A 16,470-nucleotide genomic window follows, 5' to 3' on the forward strand; every position below is an offset into this window, starting at 1 on the left:
TAGCGGTAGGCGGGACAAAGAGGGCCGCTGGTGGCTCGAGCCAATTACATAACAGCTACCAAACTCTAACGAGCCAATCTCGAACAGGAATACAACACAAACGCTCTTACTGAACTAATTCGGTACTGAATCAATTTCACTGATTTGACTGAATCCTGTGCTGCATTTTAAACGCTTCTGTTAGACGGCAGAGCTGCATTTTTGTATGTTTTAGTAATTTAGTTTTCTGTGCGGCTTGTTTTGGCGTTATTACTGTTCTGGTGGCGATATCAGTTCAGTTCTGAGCTGGCTGTGGTTGGTGCAGGCTTAAGGAATTTTGCCTTAAAAATGCAGCGGATGTGTTTTGATCCTAAATCCAAAATGTTACGTGGAATTTTCATCCTGTCGCTGTGATCTGTAGCTACTCAGAAATCTGGATTAACTGCATTTAGGATGGTTTAATCTTATTTATGGAAAAACTTTAAAAAACTTTAAAAATTTAAGGTTCATAATTCGACCTTAAAACCACTGTTGTACCTTTGAGGGTACATTTACACTGTTTGTACCAGCACAGAACCTTTTTTTTTCCCCTTTAGTAACTGTGAAGGTTAACAGCTGAACTACAAAACTCATGACTACTCTGTGGATGAGTGTGATGTCATCAACAGACTTACTGCTCCAAAACATCCATCCATTTTTACAAAGCTACCCTGCCACTTCATCGATAAAATAGCTTCACTAGTGAAAAGCTACTTGATTTGCAAAAGAGCTTCAATGAAATACCTTCGTTGGACCTTACCGCAGCATTCACCACCAGGATCTTCCACCAAGGAGGTCAATGTGTCTGCAAAGAATGTTACAAATTCGAAAATATAAGACTTATGAAATGTACTATGAATTTAATCAACCAACTACAATAAGTAAAAATCTGGGCATTTTACATTCTAATGACACCCAGTGTAACATGCTGAGATGAATGCAGAATCACAGAATACAATTTATATAAATGGCGTTTGACTGACATGGATGGGAGCTGCGTGGTGCTTGTGCCCTTTTGTGGTGAAAGCACTTATAGCAGGGATCGAACCACCAACATGACGGATGCCGATCAACGTATGAAAAGAGGATAATTATGGCGTCAAATCTAATTCAGAATTCGCAAGCGAGGAAGAACTCATCATCTCTCAATACAAATAAATTTGTTCAAAAGCAGATCTTGACCGCTCCAACATGGAGGACGCGCAGACGTATCGCCTCAGATAGAGAACAACAGACAACGCGGCATCTAGGTATGTATATCTATGGGTTAAACCACGTTGGGCCAGTCAAACTCTCGTTAACCTAGAAAAAGAGTTCCTAAAATAATATGACTTGATTTCAGACTGGCTGAGTGTGATTAATCATCATTACTGAACATGCACAAAAACAGAACGAAGTAACTGGCAGCGTTTTGGCTAGAGCCATTGTACTGGCAGACTCTGAAGGTGGTCTTCTCATAAAATAACTAGATGCTGCGTTGCCCATTGTTCTCTGTGTGAGGCGATACGTCTGCGCGTCCACCATGTTGGAGCGGTCAAGATCTGCTTGTGAACAAATTCACTTGTATTGAGAGATGATGAGTCTCAGGATTAAATTGGCCACAACTTGCTTATTACTGAAGCGATTTTCAACAAATTTGTTTTGTTTTATTCCTCAGACATAGAATAATCTAGGTTGCATGCACAGCTCTTGGCAGCTTTTGTTTCTTTGATAACTGATCATGCTAATTAGCCGTCTGGACCAGCAGAAAAGTATTCAGTACATATGAAATAATACATATGAAAATAAAATAAATCCCCCAAAACACAGTAAGAAGCACGAAGCTAAAGTTGGTTTCCTATTCACCAGCTTCTTCTTCAAGTTTTCCCGTTCCACCTTAAATGGTGCAGTAGTCACTTTCTGGTGCCTAAAGCTGCACCATTTAAGGTGGAATAGGAATATTCGAACAAGAAGCTGGCAAATAAGAAGCTAACTTCAGCTTAGTGTAAGAAGGTGCTAACGTTAATGTATTATGAATATCTACACGGATTAGGGAATGCTATAACTTACCTAGCTGCAAAGCATTAACCATCATTGTAAATAAATGACTACTACATCAAATTAAGATCGCCCCCTTTTACAGTGAAATGTTTCACAGTGCAACCATACGTGCACTCTTTGGATCAGTAACAGAACCAAAAACGGGAATCGACCCATTTTTTGTTTTTCAATACTGGATTTTGAAATGAACAGAAGATACACAGACAAGTCTCTTCTCTTTGCATTTAGCACATATTCCTGCCTACTGCGCTCATTATGTGCCTATGGTCGGATCTGCTGTTAGCCCCACCCTGATGGAATGACTGACAGATTGGGAAGACAATGAAAATGCAATCTGGTCGAATGCCTTTTCAAAGGTACTTTGACATAGAATGAGTGCAGCAGGTGAGAATATGTAATTACAACAAGGAGAGGCGCTGTTTCCCACTTACATTTCAATTTTGCCAACTGAAATGATCACTTTGACACAATTATTGTATAATCATACAGTCTGTTTCAGCAGGACATAACCACTGACATGACCACCTTGGATTCAGCCTTTCTATACAAGAAAAACAGTTTTAATCTGATGATTGTTTTTGGGAAATACTACTTATCCAAGACAAAACATGGTAAATCTAAGCCTCGCCTCAATGTTTTCTTAGGTGAATTTAATTTATTTATTAAATCTCTTAAATGCCTTATCAATAAAAAACTATGTCTGCTATTAGGTATACATAGGATTTAAGTTTGCTGAAGAATAAGTGTTGTCTTTGTAGTTTTTTTATTTCCGTTTACTTTATCCTTTTTGTTGTGTTTAGTTGGTGTAGTTGAATACATATGTCTGTAGTTTATCTTTAATATGGATGTCCTTGTTTATAATATTATGTGCATGTTAATTAAAAAAAGCAAAAATGAAATAAATTTGATCAAATGCTGCTGCACTCACTGAAGCCCCGTCAGCTTTCTCTGCTGGTGTTGAAGAGGGTTTGCTTACTTCATCTGTTTAATAAAGGTAACCAACTGCTTAGGTAATATGGTGAAAACATATGTTAATAAAGTTGGTCTGCTCAACATTGGCTTTTCAGGCTCACGTGTGGAGTCACACTGCTTATTATTCACTCAAATTAGCTCATATTACCCACTATGAATGTTATGAAAATGAAATTAATGGTAAACAGAGGAAAAATAGTGTGTTTAGAAACCACACCAGTTTCCCGTGTCTTTGAAGACAGGTAGAAAACAATGTCCTGCCTTCTGTCATGGTACGGAGCGTATTTTAAGTCACACAGGCCCATCACTTGACCAAAGTACAAACATACACCCTGAAAAGCAGCTAGCAATGGTTGCTAAGCAGTGATTTGAGGGCTAAGGAAATGGGGCAGATGCTGAGATGGTCCGATTGGCTCAGTCACCTCTGCAATCTAATCCATCCGTGCAGTGAAAACCCACATACAAACTAGTGAATGCACACACTAGGGGGCAGTGAGCACACTTGCCCGGAGCGGTGGGCAGCCCTATCCAAAGCACCTGGGGAGCAGTTGGGGGTTAGGTGCCTTGCTCAAGGGCACCTCAGTCACGTACTGTCAGCTCAGGGGATCAAACCGGCTGGTTCAATGTGGTGGCAACAGCAGTGTAAAAACTAGCTACTTAGTTGATAGTCAGCTGCCTATTTAAAACAACAGCCTGAGGCTTAAAATGAGCTAATGTTAGCATGTTAATCCCTCAATGTACTAAAAGCTGTAAAATGGACACTCACTAACCTAAAATTGCAAATATGATGACAGTTGTGTATCTTTATTTAAAAAAACCTATATAACACACAAGAGTTTATAAAACACTTACTTCACTGAAAATAATTACAGTGTTTGAATTCTTATTGAAAATTATTGAATCTTTTTTCTTTTTTTTCATACATTTTTTTATTTTTTATAATAAAAAAGAAAACAAATGATTTATTATGAATCGCTTGCTAAAAGTTGCCTACACTCATTAAATGTCAGCTAAAAGAGGGCCGAAAAATACTGAGTTTTCTGAGGTACTAATGTTAGGGGAGCAAAAGTACCCTATTTTACTATGGAGTAAGCTAACAGCTTCATTTCCACCACTCACGGACTACTTCCAACTATCTTTGTAAAAAAATTAGGTGACACTGTCTCCCTTTCTGCTCTCTCTCGTTTCTTTTTTTTCTTCTCGTTTTTTGGAAGCTGAGACATGAAGGTCCACTGGCGCTCTTCGCTTGCAGTTCACTGGGAGCAAGTACTGTTCGTGTCTGGTTTGAACCGAACAATTTCATGTAAATAGAGGGGAGAGGGTGGGCAATATAGAGACTCTTTGGATAGAAAAGTAAAAGAAACCATTAGTATTATAAGTGCACTGTAAATTAAAGTTTCTTTTAATGATGATAGGTTAATAATTTAATATTGAAAATATCTAAAAATTACCTACAGTTCTAATAATTTTTTAGGACCTCAGTTACTCACAGGTCCTACCTTCACTGCTCCCTCAGAAGCTCCACCCCCAGTGGACGCCCATTAACCCCCAATAATAGCTGTGTCCCAATTCAGGGGCTGCATCCTTCTGGGGCTGCATTTGAAGGCCGTTTGCATTACAGCGGCGGACTAAGCTGTCCAATTTCGAAGACTCCTTCATATGTGTCAGAAAAATGTGAGCTTTTCCATGGCAACGAAGGATCCAACGGATGGATCCTTTGCCAGCCAATCCCAAGGTTCATTGCATGCTGGCGAGCATTTAAGACCATGGAGGCATCAGCAGAGGAGTGAACGGCAGCTGAGGAGACACTTTAAAATGTAAGTATTGAGTTTAGCTAACGAATAGCTAAGTCGAATAGCTAACGATACAAATGTGAAAAAAAAAATCTCATCGGTAGCCAGCGGTGAAGCATCTCCAGCTCTAATAAATGAAAAAAAATTAAACAAAAATCAAAGTTTCTGGTTCGTCTTTAAAGAACTTAAAAAAGAAATTAACAGGAGCGATGTTTCATGATGCAACGGTAAGGGCGGCAACAGTGGTGCTGTGACACAAATAGAAAACATGCTGTAGAGCAGATCGTCTCATTATGGTTCAGCCTTCGTGGGTCTAAGCAGCTTTTGAAGGACACGCCTTTGTAGACCGCGTCCTTTGCAGGATGCAGCCCCTGAATCGGGACACACTCGATATCTGTCTGCAGAGCCACAGTTTCACACCAGCAGTTTCACTCCAGCAGGTTCAAGCCAGTGGCATTCAGCACATGCGTCCACACCTGTATTGTTTTTTTCTTAGTAAGCTTTAGGCCAGAGGTCACTAATAGGTGGACCACGGTCCGAGTCCGGACCCAGACTCTGTCCTATGCGGACCTGAACCTATAACCAATAAACTATGGAGAATTATTTAATTTCGATGGGGTGGTCCTATTTTAATCAGCGTAGCTTTTCTAGCTTTTACGGTACCGCTTTAGCAGCACAGGAGACTCACAGACCAATCACATCATCTGCTTTAGGCTAATCAATATTTCAGTAAATTTGTTATGAATTTACATTGGGCTAACGTTACATTTTAGGCTTTAGGCTAAAACAAACTTTGGTCTGAACACATATCCAGATTCACGGGATAAATATTACACAAACTACAGCTTTGAGGTCTGGGTAAACTAATGGGTCATATGTCTACATAACACAATTAACTTAGCCTTAATACGGGGGCTTTATGTGTAAACTTACATTACATGTGCAGGAATAAACTTTACCCTAAGCAGGATTAAACTGAGCATAATATTAAGCTTTAGGCTAAAACAAACTTTAGTTTTTGAATGTATCCCTGCTGAAAAAAACCCATAGAAAACATTAAGTGTTTCTTTTAGTTTCTGAAGGAGTTGTAATGTGTACTGGCTTATGGTTTAGTCAGTTACCAATAGCTGATTCATATATTGGCAACGATATCCTTTCCTGAATGGTAATATGTATGGCGACACAAACAATCAGCACAAACAGTGACAGTTTACATCAGAGACGTTATAAATGAGGAGAGCAGCCACTGCTTGAAATATGAACTGGATCGCTCATAACGCTCGATTTTCATATGAGGACTTTGTTTACATGGCACAATCGCGCTGTCCTACTGTTTATCTCATACTAAATCATACTGTTTATCTCATACTAAATCAATACTAAATCATAAATCATAGGTTTATTTTATCCACCTTTACCTTACTGTACATATTGCACTTTCTGTACCCCCTATCGTGCATCTTGCACATCTGGACACTCCACACCTGGACACTTTATTTCAGTACAAATATATGCACATATTTATTCAGTATTGTCATTATATGCTGTTACCTGCACCTCCTTGTACAGTCATTATTGCACTGCCTTTCTCATCTCAGGTTATAGATCTTCCAGATTTTTGTATATTTCTATTTGTATATATGCCTGTAGATTTTTTTATATTTATTCTTCCTTTTATATTGCTTCACCCTTATTATTATTGCTGTCCTGTGTTGTGTGACTGCTACTGGCTGCTAAATTTCCTTCAAGATCAATAAAGTAGCTATCTATCTACTGCGCATGCGCTCCACTGGCCTGAAACCGTTGGAGTGGACTGCGGGTGTAAGTCTGCGGCTCTGCAGTTCAGACCCTTCCTTCTCCATTGCCAAAGGGGAACGACATTAGACTGGTAAAACGGTTGTTAGATTTTCGTGGCCATAAAACCCTTCGCAAACGTTGTTCAGACAAATACCATGATAAACGTTAGAAAAAACAAACAACACAGCAAGTACTGTAAGGTAAGGTTAGCTAGGCTGTGGGTTAGCAAACTGTCGCTACAGTTGCTGGTACAAAGCTAACCAGTTGCTATCACAAACATTAGCAAACGGGGCTAAACAGCGCTGACCTGTTGGTTCTGTGAAACAGCAAAAATAAGCTAATGTTGCACACCAGTCAAGCACAGAGAGGACAACCTCCTTATAACTTTTCATACCGTTTAACGGTCTCAGTGAAGCTGAAGTCAGCTAACGCTACTTATTTGCCAGCTTCTAGTTTGAATTTTTGAAATGCGGCAGTTACGTTCACGCGCAGCGTGAAACTGCTGCAAGATTTAAAGTGGAGTGGGAAAATGCGAATATAGCCAACTTGAACCTCGACAACTTATAGAAATATTCAGTGGAGGGATGTTTGGAAGGTGGCTTTCACCTGAACGTTTCCTACTGCACTCCGCTCTCTTACACACACAGTGCTGTGTGGGTCACTGTCTTTATATCTTGGGGGGGGGGAGCAAAACGTATTGAGGACCAACGTTTCACAGGGCGGGACGCATGCGCGGCCATACCGGCTATAAAAACAGAGGAGCTTGCATTACAACAGAAACAAAGGGGGTGTGACCTCATTCTCCGCTCAGCACGCCGTTACTCCGTTATATCTTTATATAGGAAATAGTTGTTTGCTGCTATATGAATGTTTAAAATGTGTGTGGAACCTTTAGCCGTCAGCTGGTTTACCTCAGAAAATCGTCAACTAGTGAACGAGTGAGGAGAGAGAGACGAGAGAAAGAGATACTGACTGAGGCTTTGTGGAACTGAGGAAATTGCACCGTTTAAATCGAATAGGCTAAAATATCTGCCACAACAAGCTCAGCTCGAAAAGAACTGAAAATGGTAGGAATCAAAGCACGACATTTGACCCACATTTAACTAACGCAGTAAAACGAACACAAGTACTGCGATTCTGAATCAGTTCAGTGAGACAGTCAGTGCTGTATTCCTGTTGGTGATTGGCTCGTTAGTTTGGTAGATGATTCGTGATTGGCTCGAGTCGTCAAGTGATTGACAGCCGCCCCCCATTTGTCCCGCCCAAGTCTGAGAAGTGAAAGTAAAAAGTTCATCTAACGGGATGATGTTCGTCCCGGATCTGAAGATGAGCTTAATTATTTGTCTTTTTGTGTTAGGAGTTCTGTTCATCTGTGACGGTGAGCAGTGATTTAAACACTCTTCATTTTCGTTTATATTTACTGTTGAGCTGCTTCAGTAAACAGAGTCTAATGTAGAATTAATGTTAATCTAAGGAAGCACATGATGCGTTCCCGCCTTCTGCTCTCCTCAAAACATGAGCTGAAATGCTTTTTCTGAGACACAGTACTACAATAAACGGTATTTCAGTCATGTATTTAAAGAGAAAACAGGTTTTAATTGGGAAATTTTCAGCCGTTATAACCTGAAAGTAAAAACCAAACATTCAATAGACCTACATTTTGACTCAGTAATTTGACTCAGTCAATGTATATTAGGGGTAGAGGACTAGGGCACAATTTATAATGCTAGTGTTTTTTATTTGTCCATTTGAAGAACACATGAATGAAGATTGAGAAGTGACCGATGCAGATTACACATTAAAATGCAAAGTATGTGTTTTATAATTCTAGAGTATGTTTTTGTCCATTTGAAGAAAATGAAAGTAAAGCAGGAGAAGTGGTTAAAGGAGACATTGCATTGCAAGGCAAAGGACATTTTTTATACATGTCTTTTTGTCTCTTGGATGAAAAACACAATGAAGGAGAAACATCTAAAGCATTTTTTAAATTTAAATATTCAAAGGATGTGTTTTGGTCCTTGCGGATAAAACACCTTGTAGGCATACCAGGCCAAAACGGACAGTGCCCAAATAGTCAACATTGTGTCATATTATGACGTACACTCTTATAAAGAACAACATTTTCAGGACACACTCTCTATCACTGTGATTGTACATCTTCTGTACATTAACTTAGAGCAGGGGCTCCCATTCCCAGTCCTGACTACCCCACCTTTTGCATTTTTGTGCTTTGTCTTATCTAGCATACCTAATTCAACTCATTGTCTGATTAGATAGATAGATAGATAGATAGATAGATAGATTTTTATTGTCATTGTTTAAAAGCAGTGAAAAAAACATTTAGCAGCTCCTGAATTGACAGCAAGGACATAAATAGAAAAAGAAAATAAAGATAAATGAGACCAAAGATGTAAAGATAAACACAGTGAGATTTACAGTGCAAAATGAAATGATATATAGTGCAAGATGAAAAATGTCTTTGTCTCATTTAATGTATTTAGGTGGTCCTTAAGAATGCTGTTGTATTTATGAGGGTGTGGACTGCTCAAGCTTTTCCTTTAGATTGCATTTTGGTGCACCAAAAGAGAGGATTTAACAGAGCATTTTTTTCCTCTTCATCTAGCCGAACTTCAGCGCTGTACAGTCTGTGATAGGAGGCTAAAATCTGTGAGCAACGGATCTGGATTTTATGGTGTGATAGGCTAATGAAAGTTATAATAAAATACATTTTTTGCACTCATGGAAGCAAATATGAAAGTAACTGAGCATTTGCATCCCTGCTGAATTTCTGCCCAATCAAAGAACGCTCATGTGTGTAATTAGATGAACTTTAGCCATGGCATTGTGAAACATACTGATCCAGATGAAACACCTAAACTCTGGTGTGGAATTCAACAAATTAACAAGGCGTAAAAACAACCTTATATTGTTTGTACCCTAAGAGAATAAATTTTACCTAGACAGTACTCTTTGTCTTCTTTCAGGGCTCCATGTGCTAGGTCCCTCTGATCCTCTGATTGTGGAGCTGGGGGGCTCAGTGATGCTGCCCTGTTATGTTGAAACCCCCATACCACTGGAAAAGCTGGAAGTGGAGTGGAAGAGAACAGACTCTGAAACCTTAGTGCATTTGTTTCAAGATGGAGAAAGTCAACCAGAGACTCAGGACCAGGCTTACAGTGGACGAGCCAGTTTCTTTACTGAGGAGGTTGAGTGTGGAAACTTCTCTCTCCTCCTCACAAATCTGACCACTAAAGATGCAGGAGTTTACAACTGTTTTGTTTACAGTCAACAGGAAACTGGTAAAACATCTGTTGAAATAAAGACGATTGGTGAGTAAAACTGATTTTAGTAATGTTCTGTAGAAAATTATTTTGACGGTAAAATCCTGAACAGGATGTCTTTTTTTATAAAGAACAGTATGTGAGAAAGTTCAATCAGTACAAATCATGTACTGGTCATGACTTTTTATGGAAATTAATTTTTTTAACAGAACTTTTCAGATTTTTTTGCTTGATTTCATTAGCCTTAAACTCACCCTCTGTTAGTTAAATATAAAGATTGATCATATTAACACAATTCTAGTATATTGTTAGCCAGTTTTACAGCATAAATAACATAATGAACCAAACTGCCTCTTTAAATTAGTAAATGAAAAATCAGTTCCATAACATCACACAATCAAATAAAGTGGCACGTTGAAGACTCAGCTGGTTATGTAACACAATCTAGTCATGCATATGTAAGCTATGACATTTTGGTAGCAGCAGCATTCAAAAACAGCACTCATACCTGCCACACATTTCATATTATTGTAACATAGATTAGGATAGATTATTTTAATTTGAGATACAGTGAGGTTCCAGTTTATAAGATACACCTATCTTGTTTGTACACTTATCGACAGTTTTATCAGGAACACCTACCATATAGGTGCTATTATATAGGTTTACAGTTACTGACTTTAGCTGATTTCTTTCTGCATAGTTTATCAGCCGCTATTTGACATACGTCTTTGGTCTTTTTGACAAGACTGCTTTTGGTCTTTCTTACGGGACTGCTGTTGACCAAATATTATTTGAGTGGTGGACAGTTCTCAGCCCAGCAGTGACCCTGACATGATAGTGGCATGGTATTATGTGGGTTGATGGTATGAGTGTATCTGGCTCGGCGGTGTTACTGGTGTAGAGGATAGCTAACACAAATTATGCATAGAAAAAGTCACCCATAAGGAATTTCTAATAATAAGGGCAGTAAGCTTACAGACTGTGTACAAAGTCCAGCTACACGCTGATGTGCTTGTACCAGTGTCATACATTACCATCAGTGTCACTGCTGTGCTGAGACTGATCCACTACCCAAATACAACCTTGTTTCCAAAAAAGGGGACGCTGTGCAAAATGCAAATAAAAACAGATTGCAATGACATACAAACTATTCAAAGCCTGTTTTTAATTGAGAATACTACAAAGACGACACATCAAATGTGAAAAATATATTTTTTTATATTTTTAATTTGATACCAGCAGCATGTTTTAAGAAAGTTGGGACAGAAGCAACAAATCACTGGTAAAGTTGTGTAATACTAAAAAACACCTGATGGTTAATTGGCAAAGGTCTGTAACATAATTGGGTATAAACAAAGCATCGCAGAGAGGCAGAGTCTTTCAGAAGTAAAGATGTGGAGCGGTTCGCCACTCTGTGCTGTGATCTTTGGACCTTGATGTGGCTCTGCATTAAAAACAATTTGATTCTGTAGTGGAAATCACTGCATGGGCTCAGAAACACTTCCAACAAACACTGTCTGTGAACCCAGTTTGTTACTGCATCCACAAATGCAAGTTAAAACTACTATGCGAAAAAGAAACCACCACGCCTGAAGTGGAAAAGTGTCCTGTGGTCTGATGAATCAAAATTTGAAATTCGTTTTGGAAATCATGTCCTCTGCGTTAAAGACAATCCGGCTTGTTATCAGCACACAGTTCAAAAGCCAGCATCCAAGATGGTATGTAGGTACATTAGTGCACATGGCATGGATGACTTGCACATCTGTGAAGACACCATTAATGCTAAACACGATACACAGGTTTTGGAGCAACATTTGCTGCCATCCAGGTGACGTCTTTTTCAGGGAAGGCCTTGCTTTTTTCAGCAAGACAATGCCAAACCACATTCTGCATGTATTACAACAGCATTGCTCTGTAGTAAAAGAGTCCGGGTGCTAAACTGGCCTGCCTGCAGTCCAGATTTGTCACCCACTGATAACATTTGGCACATTATAAAACAAAAAATATAACAACGGAGACCCTGAACTGTTGAGCAGCTGAAATCTTCTATCAAGCAAGAACGGGAAAAATTTCACTTTCAGAACTACAGCACTTGGTCTCCACAGTTCCCATACACTCACAGTGTGTTGTTAAAAGAAGAGGTGATGCAGCACCATGGAAAACATACCTCCGTCTCAACTTTTTTGAAACATGACATCAAATTCAAAATGGTCATATATTAAAAAAAAAAACAATTACATTTCTCAGTTTGAATAGTTGATATATTGTTTTTGTACTATTGTCAATTAAATATAGGGTTTATATGATTTGCATGTCATTGCATTCTAGTTTTATTTACATTCTGCACAGCGTCACAACTTTTTTAAAAATGGGGTTGTAATTTCTGGTCAGTGGTTTCTTCCATTGATCAATGAGGTACTGAAAGGCAGATAAATTGTGCATCAATATATTAATTGTGCATCAGTCCAAAATTAAAAAATGCTGTTATCCCCTATCTGGTACATGGTAGGATTACCTAATGAACTAGTACACGCTGCATGTTTCTATTTATATATTCTGATCTGAGGCTTTAAAATTAAATTCTACACTGTACTGTTTCAAATGATTCTTCTTTCAGAGCGTTTGATTGTGACTGGAGGTCATGTTGTGTCTGCGTATGTGGGTGAGGATATCACTATGAATTGTTCTGTGGACTCCAGTGTCCCACCTGAAAAGCTTGAAGAGGTCTCATGGAAGAAAGTGGATCAGCAGATACAAGTGCTGATCTTCCAAAACGGTGTGGTCCAGACTGAATCAACCCATGAGAGATACACTGACAGAGTTGAGTTCTTCAGCCCTGAAATCCAGAAAGGAAATTTCTCATTTAGACTAAAGGATCTCCGAACTGAGGACAAAGGCCTGTATATATGTGAAGCATTCTTTGGGGAGTTTGCTGCTAACACAACTGTGGAAGTACAGGAGCTGGGTAAGTCAATATTTTTGTACTTATACAAAGTATATTGTAGTTCAGGTTAGTCTTAAGTCACTAACTGCCTTAAAAGGTTTGACATAAAAATAAAACTGAGTTTTCTTCAGACTATGTAGAATTTTAATATTCTGATTTGTTTGTTGTGGGAAAGCACTGCATGTTACAGCATTCCTGCACAAAACAATTAGCAATTTGTTGATTTCATGCAGGAATCAATACTGTTCTGAAAGCCAAAGGAGACAACACACTACTGAATAGGAGTACCTAATACACTGATAATCAAATGAGTGTATGATGGTTCCACATAAAATGTTTATTCAGTCTGTCAGAGGCAGTTATTATGATTGCCATATGAAAACAGTTTACTTTGTCATTAGAAAAATGAACATCAACCTGCAGCTGAGCATTACGGAGCCCCTTAAGGGGCCATGATTAAAAAAAAAAAGTTAATGACATTGCGTTCCCTCACAAATGTTTTGGCCCTACATTTGCTTGCTGTCTGACGAGCGTATATTTTGCGAGGGAACGCAATGTCATTAACTTTTTTTTTTTAACCACGGCCCCTTAGGGGCTCCATTGAGCATAGAAACAGAAACCAGAATGAAATAAGAATATACCCTTGTTTTCAGAAGCTATAAATTAATCTGTATTTCTGCCACACAGGTTTTTCCAGTATGCACATGGGGACATTGCATTTTTGCATTCTGGCATTTGTAGTTCCAGTCGTGTTAAGCTACCCAGCATATGTTTCTTTAAAAAGAAATGGTAAGTTCTTCATTTGTTTGCTTTTGGCTTCTAAAATATGGTAATGAAAGATTTTGTTACAAGGACTGTGACTGTGACTTATGACTTTTTTCTAACTAGTGTCTATATTTTGAACTGGCAGGTAAAGAATGATGGTCTTTTCTGTTGAGAGATTTTTAATGACTTATTTCTGTCATTTTCTTCAGTTTGATTTGAGTTAGTGGGACTAAATTTGGCACAGACGTCAGATCTGCCAAAGCACCAGACAGAGTTAGCAATGTGTATACGTCAGCTACTCACGTTCCTCTCCCTCACATAAAGTGACTGGTCTCTTGCTGCTCTGAGTCCTAGACAAAACTCCCAGCAAGTAGCTTACATGAGCTTTTGTTTGTTTTTAGGTTTTTAAGTGCTTGTTATTAAGGTTTATTACACTGTTGTTTGAAGCATAGCTAGATGCTGCTTCCTGCTCGTGTTTGCCACCTGTTGCAGGATCCTACTATTCTTTTATGAGAGCTCATTAGCTAATGTTAGTGGTCCACCTTGACTGTAGGAATAAAATGATAGCTTTAGCTTTACTTTACATGTGGGATGTACAATAAAGCGCGTGTGATAACGACTCAAACGGGAGCTTGAGTGACCTCAGTTTCAGAAGCACAGTCCAGCAGTTTGCTAGCTAGCTATCGATTTCAGGAATCACGTTAGTGCTGAATGTTTAAATATCAGACACAATTTATTCTCCATTAGCTAAAATGTAATTAGATCTCTAAAATGACTGTTAGACAGCTTGTTCTCTGTTTGCCACTTTTACTCACCATTCAGAGAGTGGTTGAGAGGAGTAAAGTGGTCTGTTTTTTCTATGGCCGAAGCACAAACATGTAGGGCTGAACCACTTCCACTAGTGCTGGGTTGTTTGTGGTGCCTGGGAGACGCCACTGTCAATCATTTTGCATTCTGACATGCCCACACTGTTCTGAGAAGGTAATAGCTCAGAATTTTTGGAGCATTTATCTACTATTAACCTGTATTAATTTATTTATATATTTCTTGAATATAACACTGGTAAATGATCTTTACTGTTCAGGTTTTTATTATTAAAACAAAACTTTAAACATTTGAAACCATGTTGACAGGGCCTTTAAATTAAATCAAACACTCAAACACGAATTCTTTGTTTCCTCTGTAGATTACAGCAGAAGAGCCTTAGCTACACAGTACACACTTGTCTGTTGTTCGAACATTGCTATGTGCCTTGCCTTTATTCTTTGGGGTGTCATTGAAGGTAAGTATCGTAATTTATATTTCAGTTATTTTTCATTCATTTTATGTAACTGTATAATAGCTACAGTAATTTTAATAACTATGCCAGTATGCCTTAAAAATTAGATGTTTAAAAAAACTTCCTCAACCACTGTGTAACATTATGACAATACTCTGATCCTTTGAACTGAGGTGAGGTGGAATAATGACCACATGTGATCTTAGCAATGGAGATTAATTTTAATTATTTTAGAGTCAGATGTATAGTTTGGAATAAACTGGAAATATGCTTAGTCTCCAAAATTTCTTCCAGTATGTCATATAATTTTGTGGTTAAATTCTAGAGTGTAATGATGAAGTCAAATTCCAGAATTTTCTGATATTTAGTGGAATCCATTCTTCCATCTTCCCCATGCAATGTTCTGCCCCTTCCTGCAGGTCATTTGCTGGCTGTTTTGATTGGCCTTTTTTAACCAGCATAGGCGTTTTCAGCTCGCTGCCATTTCTAAATGACATTTCAGCCTATGGAAATTAGTAGATGGAAGCACTTTGATGTCTTTTTTATAGCCCTCCTCTGCTTTATATGGATCAGTTAGCTTCATTTCTCATTCCTCAGACCACTGCTTAGAAGAGCCCATGGTTGTTGAGTGAGTTCCTGGTGACAATTCTTGACATACCTAACCAATTTTAACAGGTCAGTTAAGGCCTAACAAGTAAAGTTCTGAAACTTTACAACTCGGCAGTTGTCCAAACTTTTGCACAGTCAAGATTTTTTCTTTTTATAAGTTCATCAAATATAAAGTAACTGTGCATTAACATTTGCAGAGCAATGCAAATAGTTTTTAGTTTATAATTTGGTGTAGAGGTTGTTTACTTCTTTCAAGCATTTCAAAAATCAACTAAATTTTTCTGGAGGCGCGCTGTTCAGCGCATTGGTTCACCAACAGTGGGGTTGAGAGTTTGATCCCCACCTTCGGCTTTTTATGCTCTTGTGGCAGACATGGGCTAGAGGTTAGGGAACCAGCCTTGTGACCGGAAGGTCATCGGTTTGATCCCTTGAGCTGACAGTACATGACTGAAGTGAAGGCATCTAACCCCCAACTGCTCCCCGGGCGCTGCGAATAGGGCTGACCACCACTCTGGGCAACTGTGTTCACTGCCCCCTAGTGTATGTGTGCATTCACTAGTGTGTATGTGGTGTTTCACTGCATGGATGGGTTAAAATGCAGGGATGAAATTTTCCCGTTGTGGGACTAATAAGGGTCACTTAAAATAGATAAGCTGGTCAGGCATACCCAAACTTCTACATATAACTTTATGTCATATGATTTTGTGCTTGTGTTCAGAGCCAAATACCAAATATACAAAATATAAAAGACATCACCAGTCTTCTGAAGAAATAAAAATGTGCTTTTATCTTATCAAAGAAAAAACAACAGTATATTACAGAGTAAGCAGGCCAAAGGTGCTGTATCTGATTCATGGGCATTTACTGAGTCATTATGTTTGCCAGTGTGAATGGGAGCTTGGCTCTTTCTTTGAGGTGCTACATGTAGTGGGGGAGCTCCATTTAATAGTTCATCAATTTGTCTTAAAA

General features: G+C 38.7%; 1 protein-coding gene across 1 annotated transcript; it reads left to right on the forward strand.

Annotated features, from left to right (window-relative positions):
• The first annotated feature begins 7,581 nt into the window (after positions 1-7,581).
• On the forward strand, positions 7,582-15,882 carry LOC118808967 (butyrophilin-like protein 2). Its single transcript, XM_036571846.1, has 4 exons — positions 7,582-7,998; positions 9,605-9,949; positions 12,522-12,869; positions 15,872-15,882. The coding sequence occupies exons 1-4, from the start codon at positions 7,923-7,925 to the stop codon at positions 15,880-15,882; spliced, it is 780 nt and encodes a 259-aa protein (XP_036427739.1). The 5' UTR covers positions 7,582-7,922.
• Positions 15,883-16,470: the final 588 nt, after the last annotated feature.

The sequence above is a fragment of the Colossoma macropomum genome, unplaced genomic scaffold (assembly GCF_904425465.1).
Source record: "Colossoma macropomum unplaced genomic scaffold, Colossoma_macropomum, whole genome shotgun sequence".
NCBI lineage: Eukaryota > Metazoa > Chordata > Actinopteri > Characiformes > Serrasalmidae > Colossoma > Colossoma macropomum.